The following is a 13,678-nucleotide window of genomic DNA, read 5'->3' on the forward strand; positions in this document are numbered from 1 at the left end:
CTTTTCTGTAAAATATTCACGTAAGTATCTATTGCACATACAAATCCTACATGCAGTGTTCACAAACTGAACTGTGACTTAGTCTAAACAAAGAAGTCTTCAGAAGAATAGAGGTGTCTGGCCTTCACTGCTCAACAGGTCAATCCTATTTATAGCCTTTTTATTTCCCCTTACCTCAGGGTACTGTTTATAATGTCTTCATAGCCAAACCTAAGCTATGCTCTTTTTAGCTGTATTCTACAAGCCCTCTTTATACTCCCTGTATCCACCACCACAATGTATTCTAAGCTTTACTCACTTCCACCAGATCTTTAAACATTGAACCTGGATGGTCCTTACCTTATTTACAGCTGTGAGAGTCCTACAGAATATACCCATTTTAGCTTTTATACTTGTCTTTAACCTTAGAGACAACACATAGCAAACTGTGTTTATGCTATTCTTATAAGCTTTCCCATTGAAATGGCACAAGAGACAAGGTGATAAACTGATTGTAGTATGCTTGGTTTGCAAAAGACAGAAAACTATTATACATAGCAGTAGACTGTAGTGAAAGTCATCTATTCATCAATTTTAGAGAGTATTCACATAACAACTGTGAGCCAATGAGTGCAGGTGTTAGCCAAACCTGCTTTTCATCACTGCATAAACTAGTTTACATAGTTAATGCAACTTCTGGCAGAAAGACTTGCCTACCTGCCTTTGAAAAGCAAAGTTTGACATAATTCTTCCTTTAGAGGAGTGTGTATGAGAGGGGGATGTTGTTGGGGTTTTCTTTTTCTTTTTTTTTTTCCATATACATTCCAACTGAGTGCCGGAATTCAGTGCTGAACTGAGAAATACAGTTTACAAGTTTCTGGGGTTTCGTTTTTGTGAGGGTTGTTTGGTTTTGTTTGGGGTTGGTTTTCCTTTTTTCACTGATTTAAAAGAAAAACAGACATGAAAACACACAGTAAGGTATTAACATCTTAAAAATTTTAAGGCACATTCCAACAAAATAAATTTTTATTGAATGCAATATTAGGCATTCTATTTTGTTTAAGGGAACAGTGCTTCCCTCCCAAAGAGATTCCCTTTGACAGTTTCCAAAAGCTGTATTTCAGTTACAGAAATATTTCTCATTATTAGAAACATCAAACTTAAGTCTAAATTTTCCTTGAATTATGAAGTGCAACTCAATTCTTCCAAAAGATAACAGTTTTCAGTAGGCTCTAGAACAAGAAGCCTGTAAATTGTTTACATTTGCTGGGTACAATGTTATGTTCATTCAAATTTTATACTAACCCATCTAAGTGTTGTTCTTGAGGAATTATATAAAAAGTGGGATTTAAGAATAAAGAAATGCAGCTTAAAGAGCAGGTTATCACCATTTAAAAAAAATCTTAATGGCAACCTGCATATTTAATACCATTTCCACAGTATGTCAGCTAGGAGAGGCTTAGTCCAATAATTTAAAACTTTAGATAGGAATGTCTTTTGGTTCTGAATGAAGATCATAAGTCATCATGTCCAGTATGTGAAGGCTCAGTTTTTTCACTCTCTACTTCCTCTCCTGTGAAGATAAATATCACAATTAGAATATAAATCTACTATTAATTATACCATATGATTTTTGACATTAGGATTTTTTTTAAGAGAAAACCAAAACTTGTTTATCAAGACCAGAGAAGCAATTTTAAGCCATACAGAAGAGCTACTTGCACCATCCTCCTAGTCTAAGCTCACTTTCTTTTTTTTTACCAGATGCAAACAAAATATTTCAAATAAACCAGTATTATACTGTTAGAGAAAGGGAAAAAAATCAGCACAGATATTTCTATTTTAATCTTTTGTTTTCAGCTTTTCACAGTGAATTTTCTCCTTTCCACATGACCCATCAGAACTAGTTCTGGTATTCGAAAAAATAAGGCAAGTCTTACTCAGAGTTGTTTTCTATAGTACAAACTGCTCCATTCAGATATTAAAACAGCTTTTAAAAAGGAAGAGTGATTTTATTATATTGGGAAAAGTATAAAAACTAAGAAAAAAAACTAAGCCAATTTGTCAACTTTTCATTTTACTTTTAGTCTCATAAAATATCAGGCCACGTTAAAAACACAGTAACTGATATCCTGAGTATCTGCACTGGAGAAGCACATAACTGATTTTAAAGGACTAATAACAGTGAGTACTGAGAGTATAAGGCATGAACTAAGTGGCCTTGAGTAGCAACACAACACAGATCTTTACAACTTATTAGTACAAGAGCAATAAGCAGTCTTGGGGATGGAATGAGGGGACAAAATAACCAAACAAGCTAAGAAATAAAAAGAAAATAAAGGTATGAAATTCAGTGTCTCTCATCTATTCTTCTACAACAGTTATTGCAAAATAATTCCAGTTTCCACTTTGGAATTGTAGATGGAGCGTGGCCTAGCTGAAGTAATGAAACATTTATGAATGTAACGCTGTCTGTAATGTGTCAATAGATCCTAGAAAAAAACTGAATTTCTTGACTGAAGGTATAGTTTATGTCAAGCTAAACAGTACCCTATTGAGAGACCACAGCTGTAGGATGGTGAGAAATTATACAGAGGAGGTTATAAGCAACTAGACCCTTAGACTCAAATAGAACTCCACGTTGTCAATGTGGCATATTTTTAAAAAAATTGTCACTGAAAAGCTACTTGCCTGGTTTTACAGTCTGAACACATGTGCCATCCTTATCTTCAAACCCTTCTGAACATACACACTTGTAACTACCTGATGTATTAACACAGTCCTGATTCTCTTTCATGCAGACCTTTTCAGGAAGGTTACATTCATCTATATCTAGAGATAGAATAGGGAAAGAAAGAGTTCACTGCTGTTTTGTTATAAAACTTACTCATGCTCAATCATATAAAACAAAATTCTATTCAAATACAAAAAACACTGAGGAGCAGTGTTAAATCTGCTGCAACAGATTTAACTTCTGTTAAAATAATCCGATTCTTCATGCTTTAGACTGTGTTTCAAAGTAATTCAGACAGTACTGGGGTTTTTTTTGTTTTGCAGGTCTCTGTGTGGGGAAATGTACTAAGCAATTACATTTGTCACAATTAAGCAATTCCTCTTAATCTACTGAACATTTCCCCCACAGTCATTTTCTATTTATGCCATCAAAGTATAGCTAAAGGGAACAGAATCTGTAAATACTACATCATCATAGTTAATAGCTACTTAAGATTATGCATATGTTCTGCTCTTCCCCACAGAGAAAGTCTAATGTCACGTTATAATTCACTATGAACGAATATCATTTGAACTTGGACATTAATGGATTAACAGAAAGGCAGCAGAATCCACACTGTGTTCCAGCCTTTCTGTTACAAAATGAATAGAGATGCACACACCTGATGACGTGGTAGATGACTGAAAAGAGACTCACATGGCTGTTTCCCAAACATGCTATATAATACTTTGTTCCCTTGTACAAGTGGTTCATTTTAAGCCTTGTCAAGCATATTAGCTCAGTAATATACAGAAAGTTATTATGAATGTCTTTGCAGCCAACACCAGAACGACTAGGTTCATTCTGACAGGCTTGGAAATAGAAGCACACAAACATGAACATACTTATCTGCTCCTCAGCATGGCTAATCAAGAGTGAGCTAACCAATGGTCTACCATGCACTGCTAAATCCACCAACCTGTACACTTTTCATCTTCCTTCACATATCCAGATGCACAGGTCTTACATTTGTCAGAACCTTCTCCCGTGCAACCTACACAGCTGGCATCACATCCTAAAGGAAAAATATTTTATGAATGAGAGAAATTATGTGTCTGAGGTTTAAAATACCACCCTTAAAGCCAGACAGCTTACCCACACAAGGAATCATAGAATGGTTTGGGCTGGAAGTTGACCTTAAAAGATCATCTAGTTCTAACCATGCTGTCATGGGAAGAGACACCTTTCACTAGACCAGGTTACTCAAGAGATCCATCCAACCTGTCCTTGAACACTTCCAGGGATGGAGCATTCACAGCTTCTCTGGTTCAGTTCCCCACTACCCTCACAGCAAAGAATTTCTTCCTAGTATCTAATCTAAACCTACTCTCATTCAGTTTGAAGCCATTCCCCCTTCTTCTGTCCATTACACGCCTTTGTAAAAAGTCCCTCTCCACCTTTATTGTAGGCCCCTTTAGGTACTGAAAGGCTGCTATGAGGTCTCCCTGGAGCCTTCTCTTCTCCAGGCTGAACAATCCCAGCTCTCTCAGTCTGTCTTCATAGGAGAGGTGCTCCAGTTCCTTGATCAAAGTCTTCATGGTCACATCCTCTGGACCCACTCAAGCAGGTCCATGCCTTACTTATGTTGGGGGCCCCAGAGCTGGATGCAGTACTCAAGGAGGTCTCACAAGAGCAGAGTAGGAATAACCAGAAATCTCTTGCTTTCATCATACAATAGGTCTAAAGCCTCATCCTCCCCATGCCCAGTCAGAACCAGACCACACTGTACCAAATGCCTGGCATCATGCCTTTTCTAGCATTACCTCTAGCATTAGATTAGAATTCTAATCAGTAAAATACAACAGCAGATTAAAAAGAAACCTTTGCATGAGAAAGATCCATCTGTGTTCAAACAATACTGGTGATCTTTGCAAGGAGAAGTAGCACACTCATCTAAATCTGAAAGATAAAAAGTGACAAGTTACCTAAGAGTTTGGGATCAGATATGCAACATGTTAGACACAGAAGTTGCACAGTAACATACACTGTTTTGTTCAGCTTAAAACTACATTAAAAAAAAAAATCAAAACTGATCCTTAGAAGATGTTTTGTGATGACACTGATGTATTAGAAATTCAAGAGCTCAAATTAAATAAACTTCCATAATACCAGCAATCCTTGTAATTTTCAAGTCAGTCATTTTCAAGTCATGCTTTATGCTTTTTATGCAAATATCATAACAAACAAGCAGACACACTACTGTTCTGGAATACTGTTCTCTCCCCTACTCCTATATTACCAAGCTATTTTAAGCACTAGAAAACTTATAAAAATACACACATATACACCTCTTAGTTTACTGTACAAAGCAAACTGGAGCAAACCAGGTTACGGTTAGGACCGGCCAAGTGAAACCTTCTACTGGAAAATTAAAATGTGCTAGTCTTGTGATTTTGAGAAAAGGGCACAACAATATTTAATTAAAAAAATTCAGACAAAGAAAGGCTATTTCAGTCCCCTTGCTGTCACTCTCATCCTGTTGCTGCTACTGATCCTACCATTCCTACTGATTACTCAATTGAGTTATATTTGATTAGTGGCAATGATCATTTGGAATAAAAGAGCTGTACGAAGACAATACTAAAGCATCATAAAAACACCCTTGGAATGTTTCAATAGTTGCCTAAGCAGGCATTGCAGGAGCTGTAATTCCAAGCCCCGGTGTCACTGACACCCTGAAGAGGAAGCAGTGTTCATATAATTTCTAAGATACTGTTTTCAGGCATTATGCTAAGGATCTTTAATGGGTCAAATTCAACCAGTTAAACAGAATGTGTTACTCTCCCCTAGTGCACTCCTGCATTGGGAACATTTTTAGTATTTGCTTTTTTCCTGAAGTGTTTCATTCTTATCTCCTCACAAACCAAATTAAATGCTAAGGCAGAAACAGGTAAGAGATTAATGGAAGCACTGAGCTTGATGCCTCCTGGTATTTTTCTCTGATAATAGGAAAAGTTAGCATGCATAGCTTTTAGTGAAATGTTTAAACTCCATTAGGGTTGAGCATTTATGACAATAAATGTGAAGGCAATTGTGCAATTACTACAAAGCATGCAGGTAAGTTTACAGGAATCTTCCAGTAGTTGACAAAATAGCTTAAATCAAGTGCAGGGCACTGTTTAGCATTTAAACATCAGGAAAACCCATGTCTGAAAAGAAAGTGTATTCCACCAAACTAAAAAGATCTACAGTGAATAGTATGATAAAGACAACCAAAATCACCAGCAATCAATGGTGAGGAAATACTGCTTTCCTGCAACATGAAACAAGTTAGGAAGAGAGAGATCACAAAACTTGTAGAAACCTAAACTGACAGAGCTCTTCTATAAAATACAGTAAAACTCAAAGTGATGTCATCTAATGTCACCAGCCATTGTTACAAAACCTGTTTGAAGTCTGCCAAGCATTACTCACCCACACAAGCTCCATCTTCATCTTTAATCCAGCCTTCTTTACAGTCTTGGCAGTCCTTGTTACTTGAACCAGTACAAGTTTTACAGGCAGTGTGGCAGGCTGAGAGTAGAGAAAATTACAACTTGAGCTTTGTTGAGAGATTCCAAGACAAAATTTGGCACACAAATTCTCAAACAAATTTATTTAGGATTCACTGAAAGCTATTATATTTTAAGAGCTTGAAAATCCCATTCACGAGATGGCATCTCCATAAAGTCAAGATTTAATTTATAAACATGCAGCTCTATCCTACCAAAACAACCGCAAAAGCCTCAAATACCCCCAAAAGCTCCTGGAAGCCAAACCTGGCAATTACAGTCATCTTCACACTGAGAAGAGCACCACTCTAGTGACTAGAAGTGGCAGGTCCAATTTCCAAAATATTTGGGAAGAGGAGATCAAGTAAGTAAACTTTGCTCAGCCCCTCAGGGATGGGACACCATTTTAAATATCAGACTTTGCAGTTCTACCTAATCCTCACACTACTTCATTTGCAACCAGTTATGAGAGCAATGTGTGAAGTGATATCACTCTGAAGAGCTTCAGAAGGAAATAAACTAGAAATTCAGCTGCATATGCACTTTATATATATATTACACACATATATAAACACACCATATATAACATATGCATGTTATATATTATAATATAAAACAAATCATACAGAAGAATTACTACACAGCCAGATTAAAAAAAGAAAAACACAATATGGAGTGTTGAAAAACAATCTTATCAGACCCCAGGATCAGGATGTAGGTTGTTGCAGAATCTCATCAGTGGTGTAAAACCAGTTCAAAATCTGACCAATTGCAAAAGTTTACTCCTGTGACCTGACTTTGTTTCAAAATTAATCTTAGACATACCTAACTGGAATCTAAGTAGTCTACAGTACAGATCAGCTGTTTCCATGCCCGTTTATTCCAGTTAAGCTTATTTGAGACCTGAGGAAAACCTAGCTTTCTAAGTAGTCCAGCATGCAATAATTTCAGCTCAAGACTTTAGCAGTATGTGGGAAGGAGAGGGACAAAGCTACATATGAATTCCGCTTCTTAAATTAAAGCAGAAAAAAAAAAACAAACCTCAAGGGCAGCCTGGAATTGTAACTTAGCAAAACCTTAGAATTCCACCAAAGTGACTGACATGTCATTTATGCTTAAAGCTGAGTGACCAAACTATGTTTTGTTTCTACATTTGTTAGTTTAAACTGTTTCTAGTTTTCTTTACAAAAACTGAAGAAGTAACACAAAGATATAAGTATGTGTTAAGGCTCCATTACCTGTACAAACAGAATGTGTCTCATTTCTCAAGGTACTGAAGTAACCACTGGAACAGTCCAAACAAAATTCTCCTGTGTACTCCTTGTTACAGCTACATGAGCCATCTCCACCTCGGGTACCATCACCATCACAGTGGCCATTTCCATGGCAAGGTCTTTCTGATCCACCACGACAAGCTAAAAAGGATCAAAAATACTTTTAAATGAGATGTTAAAGGAAATAACATCCTATTCTCAGACACAAGCACCTGAAGTCTCTCTCTCTTCATACAGAGTAAAAAGTGAAAATTAATAAAAAAGAGTCACACTAAACAAAGATATAATTTCCAAAGTCTTTTCTACCCTTGAGAATAACCAAAAGGTTTGCAACAAGGGAATGTTCAGTAATATACTTAAGTATAACAGAAACTCAAACCCGTCTCCTGGAAAGTTCAGTTATCAATTTAATTTTGGGCAAAGACCACAGCTTAGAACTTTTATTTTCCTAGCTTCTTGGATAAAGTTGGAATCTTTCCTTTTTCTGGATCTCTGAGAAGCCTGATATCTCAATGGTAAAAACCCACCAGAAATCATTTAGATCAATATAGGGAATGGGCACTTAATTTTTAACAATACATAAGAGGTCAAAGTTGATCTCTTAACGCCATGCAAGGTTTTAGAGATCTATGAATTATCCAAGCTTCAGAGGCCAAAATATCTCTTTTATCACTTTTGCAAAGACCTCATTTTCATTTCCCACCTACTTTTACCTCATTTCTCTCATTGCCTTTTTAACTGATCCTTAGATGCAAATTTCTTAATTTAATTCCCCAACAGTGTCTTGGCTGTTTTACTCTTGAAACTGAAAAAGGATTCTTGTCTATGAAGCTTCTGAAAAGCCACCTAAACAACAGACTTGATGCCACCAGAGAGTCTTTAAGGATGGGTCAGGTGTGGATGTAAGCATCAGATCAGATGGATTCTGCACATCTTGGTACCCTTGACAGCTTTGTACATTACTTCATGCCCAGAAGACTTTTATTCGGGCAGGATATTCACAAGGGAGCCACTTAATTATCAGGTAGCAAGCAGGTACGCTACACAGCAGCCAGTGTCTCATGCAAAATATCATACTTCATGTATTTATCCATGTCAGGAAAGATTAAAGCAAATAGGTAAAAAGAAAATATCTGCTACTGAATTTTTCAGAAGAAAAATTACCAAGGCAATCAGGTCCATAAGTTCCAGCAGGACAGCAAACTTCTATTGTTTCAATGCAAAACCACTTAAACAAATCAGGATACTTCTTCTTTCTGTATATGAAAGACATTAATTTATAAACAAAAAGAACAAAGATTCTGTAAAGGCCAACTCGCACAACTGACCCAGCACAACAAAGGAGAGAAATCTATTCCACATGACAGATTAGAAACCTACTTCTTCTGATGATAATCCTATTTCAAGAACTAATTTCTAGAAGAAGTTCTTCAACTTGAACATTTACCTGTTAAGCTACAACACAATTAACAAACTCTACCCAAGTTTTATAGTTTATATTTAAGAAAAATGTTAAATAGGACAACAAATAAAATCAATTCATCTTCATACATACACAACTTATTAACACCTTACTTTTAGGGAAGGTTTATATACACTTTACAGTGTATTATTTATGTCTTCTCTTAAAGATAAATGCTGTGCCTTTATCTCAACTATACAGAAGATAACCCAGGACAGATATTAACATTTGCTCAAAGTATTGGCAACTTGACGACAGGGTTAAAATTTCTCCTCTTTTTTAGCATTAATCAAATATTATTTTAGAAGGATTCTTTTTTTAATATTAAGAAGTTAGTTATGTGCTACTTGAGAACTAGCATACTTCCCCCAGTTAACAGTGAAATCATTAGATATAATTTGGCAAGCAATTATGAGGACTACTAGGGTTCTGAATGACAATTCATAGATCTCAGTACTGTTGATGCTGAAGTCTCAAAAACTTTTTAAGAAAAGATATAGATATTCTGTAGTCTAATAAGAGTATTCAGCAACTCCCAAAGCTTCTCTTTCTAAGCTATTACATCTATCCATATCAACTCTAAGGCTCAGATCCTGAAAAGTAAATTTACTGAATACCATAGAATATCTCAGAAGGGACACATAAGGGTCATCAAGTCCAACTCCCTGTTCCTTGCAGGACTTCCTAACACTAAATCATATGGCAGAGTGTCCTCCAGATGATTCCTGAACTCTGACAGGCTTGGTGCTGTGAGGAACGTGTTCCAGTGATCAACCACCCTTTAAATAACAACTTGTGAAAAAAAGACCTAAGGCATTTATGAACAAAGAAATTGTCTTTTGGAAACTACCACAGAAACAACTGCAGGTTAAAGAGCAAAATAAAATAATAAATTACACTCAAAAGGCCTATTAAATACAGAAACTTGCCAAACCCCAATTTTATGAATGGTTTTGTTTATTTTAGGAAGTCTACTTTGTCAAGTTTTCTAGTGTAGGACCAGTTTCTTTCAGTTCTGCAAATTTAAGCCAAATTCAAGACTCTGGGTTGCATAGCTTACGTTTCTGGAAGGCTCATTGCTGTCTGCATCTTACTGAGGGGAAGCGGAGAAGGAGGTGCTGATCTCTTATCTCTTGTACCTAGTGACAGGACACACGTGAATTGTTCACAGCTACACCAGGGGAGGGTTAGACTGGACATTAGGAAGCATTTCTTACCAAGAAAATGCTCAAAAACTGGAAGAGGCTTCCTAGAGAGGAGGTCGATGCTCCAAGTCTGTCAGTGTTTAGAGGTGCTTGGACAATGTCCTTAATAACATGCTTTAACTTTTGGTCAGCCCTGAAGTGTCAGGCAGTTGGACTAGTTGATCACTGCAGGTTCCTTCCAACTGAAATATTCTATTCTGTGCTCTGCTATTCTATTCTATTCCCTTCAAGTGACATGTTAACGTATACACAATCCTGTATAGTTAGGTAAACGGATAAAGCATTCTTTAGGAAGAAAGTGGATTATTAAAAAGCCTTATCCAGTTACGAAATGTTATAATGGCAGTTCACCCTGCTGAATTTTAGCTAATTGGGAATGCTGACAGTCTAAATTAGTGAAAAAATACTTAAAAGAAACATGATTCCAGAAATAAAAAAACCAGATATTAAAGATCTAAATGCTACACTGCCATCCTTGCACTAATTATATTTTAGACTGGTATATGAAAAGCTTATAACAGATTTCTGTTGCAACAGAAATCACTGGTTAGCTTAAAAGGCAGATAGAAAAGTTAGTTGCAACTCTACCACTTTCAAGAGATCCGACTTCTATACTGATTAGCATCAACTATTCTTTTGATTGCCAGAAGAACAAAACAGTTTCAGGGAAAAAAAGCAAACAAACAAAAACCCCACAAGAACAAAAGAGTTGCAGTTTTATGACAAAGGGAAACAAATAAGGGACTAAATCTCACAGTTTTCCAAAGTTAGTTTGCCTTGACACCCCACTGGCAAATGAGTACACACTGTATGAGAAGTGAGACTGGATGTTTTGGTGCAACACTGCTGAAATTGAAAATCAAAAAGAACCAAGTGCAGCAGCACATGATACTAAAAGTCACTTGAACCCAGCTGTACCCAACGCCAACTCTTGATGAATAACGAAGAATTACCCGTATTGCTATTGTTCAGGCACAAGATTATGTTAGTAGTTAATCCTCTTAGATAGCTGATTCACACAGAGATCTCCACCAAAAAAATTATACTTACAATTTGAACCACCATTTCTCTATGTGTTCTTCATGTTCTTCTACCATGTTGTTGCATTCGAAGTTACTACTATCACACAGATTCTCTATGATTTCTACAAGACGAATTTCGCTACAAGCAGAGAAGGAAAGCCGTAAGTTTAAATTAAACATTCAACACAATTCAAGCCATGACAGAGCAGTCAGACTTCAGCCTAGAAAATTTCATCTGTTTATGGTGTGTTCTGATTTAGTTCCAAAACACAGCAAATGTCAAAATAAAGAATGTTACTTCAATCAAAAAAGAAAATAGAAGAATGACCACGAGGCTCTCGTGGCTTACTTGCATTTATTATGCCTGCAGATTGTAGCTTTGATAGATTTTTAGCTTCCCAGAAAACTGGAGTGCAGTACTCTTCCCTTATGTTCAACAATAAATTTCATTTATTGTTAACATTTGATAGAAGCCCATGAAGCTCACAGTAACATCTCAATGCTCCAACTAAGATAAAAAATGAGTTTGAAATTTAGGAGAAAGACATCAGATTACTTTGCTCTGTAATCAAACATAGATATAAATATACATATATATATATAAGAGTACAGTAAGTTGTTTTCTGTTTGGCACTGAAATAGTGACAACTCTAGGGGGGAGATACTGCTTTAATTCTAAAACAAGTACTGCAGTACTCTGCACCTTTTATGATTATCAATAAGCTAGTGACCATTATTTAGGATTACTTTTTTGGGACTTTAATGAGTAAATAGAAAAAACCTACTGTGACCAATGGCAGAATTAACTTTTGTTGTTTTTAGAAACAAGACAAATAAAGGCATTAATAAGAGGTTTCAGTCTTTACTGTAATCTTTACATTACAATGTAATGCAACAGTTTAGTAATGAAGAATTTAAGGCTTGGTCAAGCAAAACTTTAGTTCAATATTTAAGTTGCAGACAAACACTTGTACAGTGACATTTCATACAGTGGACACAAAACGTAGATGAATGACAAGTACTAAGACAGCTTACCTGGACTCATACTTTGACAGCGTCTTCTCTTCCCAAGCAGTGTTTCCACCACCAAAGTTCTTTTTAGCTGTATCTGCTAAACCCTACAAATAAAAAGTACCAAAAACTACATAAGGTTTGTTTTTAACAAAAATTAAGGGCAATAATAAATGCTTACATAAAAATTGTGAAAAGCACCATGAAGAAACTTCAGCAAAGCTCTGAAGCTGCTGACCAAATTGCTAAGTGAAAGAAACAGCTAAGGACAAGATGAGAAGTGAGAAAGTGTATGTTACAATGTAACATGATTTAATTTTCCTAATGCATAAACAAGGCCTTGATACAGTCTTGATTTACAAAAAACCCCATACAAGTATGAAACTTTATACCCTTCTCCTTTAAGTTCTCAGAAACTTTATTATAATCAGCTGAACAGGACCGCTACTTCATCCAGCTTTGATAACACTTAGCCCAGTCTGCGCCGTGTTGTAACTTAAACGCCCAGCGGTACAACAGGGCGATCACACAACTGTCCCCAGCCACAGCCAGTGCCACCAATCGCAACTCGCACAAAAAATCTCCGCAGCTGAAGTGACCCATCGAGCCCGCAGCACCCGATGTGCGCGTACCGACAGCATCAAGCACCTGTCACAAGGCGCAGCAGCCCTTCGCTGCCCACGCCGAATGTCCTCTGTCACAGGCAGGGCTGCTGCAGGTGTCAACAGGTTGGTGATGGTGTTTTCCATCAGCACTCCCCGCAAAGCCGGACACGCTCCACCTGAGCACGGCCAGCACCAAAACACTTTGGGCTGCAGAGCTGAAGGAGCTCTGCCACCCGCCCGCTTCAGCACCGCGACAGCTGCCGGAGCAGGACCCGCCGCGGCCCCGTCACTCGCCCAGGCACTGCCAGGGACGCGGCCCCGGCGGAGGCGCTCCCGGAGCGCGGCCCTCGGCGCAGAGCCGGCCCGGCCAGGGACCGGCGCTGCCCTTCGGGGTGGGGCCTCCGCAGGCCCCCAGTCCCACGGCGGGGCCGCCCCACCACCCCCGGCTCGGCCCCGCCGCCCACCTGGTTGAACCTGTCCACGATGCCCCGGCAGGTGGAGCACGCCAGGCGCCGCCGCTCGCCGGCGCCGCGGGCGGGCGGCGGCAGCAGCAGCAGCAGCAGCAGGGCGGCGCAGAGCAGCACGGCCAAGGCGGCGCGGGCCGGGCGCGGCGCAGGGCCCGGGCGAGCAGAGGAGCCGGGCCCCATGGCGAGGGCTCGGTAGCCCGGGACGCGCAGCGGGGCGGCCCCAGCCGAGCCCCCTCAGCGCCGCCGCGCGAGCCCCATTCAGATTTCCGCGTCAGCCGCACGCGCCCCCCGGCCGCATGCGCTCGTTGGTGGAGCTGGCGGGAGCAGAGGAACGTGGTCCAATCAGCGCCCGCCACGCTCCGGGCCAATGGGAGCGCCCCGCGTGCCAG

At 38.8% G+C, this 13,678-nt stretch overlaps 1 protein-coding gene across 2 annotated transcripts; it reads right to left on the reverse strand.

Annotated features, from left to right (window-relative positions):
* Positions 1–987: 987 nt before the first annotated feature.
* CRELD2 (cysteine rich with EGF like domains 2) lies at positions 988–13,565 on the reverse strand. 2 transcript variants are annotated; one of them, XM_064656233.1, is made up of 10 exons: positions 13,287–13,559; positions 12,242–12,324; positions 11,235–11,345; positions 8,682–8,773; positions 7,482–7,658; positions 6,167–6,265; positions 4,574–4,651; positions 3,672–3,767; positions 2,671–2,811; positions 988–1,552 (listed from the first exon to the last, which is right to left on the reverse strand). In XM_064656233.1, exons 1-10 carry the CDS (start codon positions 13,467–13,469, stop codon positions 1,494–1,496), a joined length of 1,119 nt encoding a protein of 372 aa, XP_064512303.1. In that variant the 5' UTR covers positions 13,470–13,559; the 3' UTR covers positions 988–1,493. The 2 variants fall into 2 exon arrangements, with proteins under 2 accessions (XP_064512303.1, XP_064512304.1); XM_064656234.1 differs by lacking the exon at positions 2,671–2,811 and having other exon boundaries at positions 13,287–13,565.
* Between the last annotated feature and the right edge of the window lie 113 nt (positions 13,566–13,678).

Source organism: Pseudopipra pipra, chromosome 5, assembly GCF_036250125.1.
Source record: "Pseudopipra pipra isolate bDixPip1 chromosome 5, bDixPip1.hap1, whole genome shotgun sequence".
In the NCBI taxonomy this organism is placed as follows: Eukaryota; Metazoa; Chordata; class Aves; order Passeriformes; family Pipridae; genus Pseudopipra; species Pseudopipra pipra.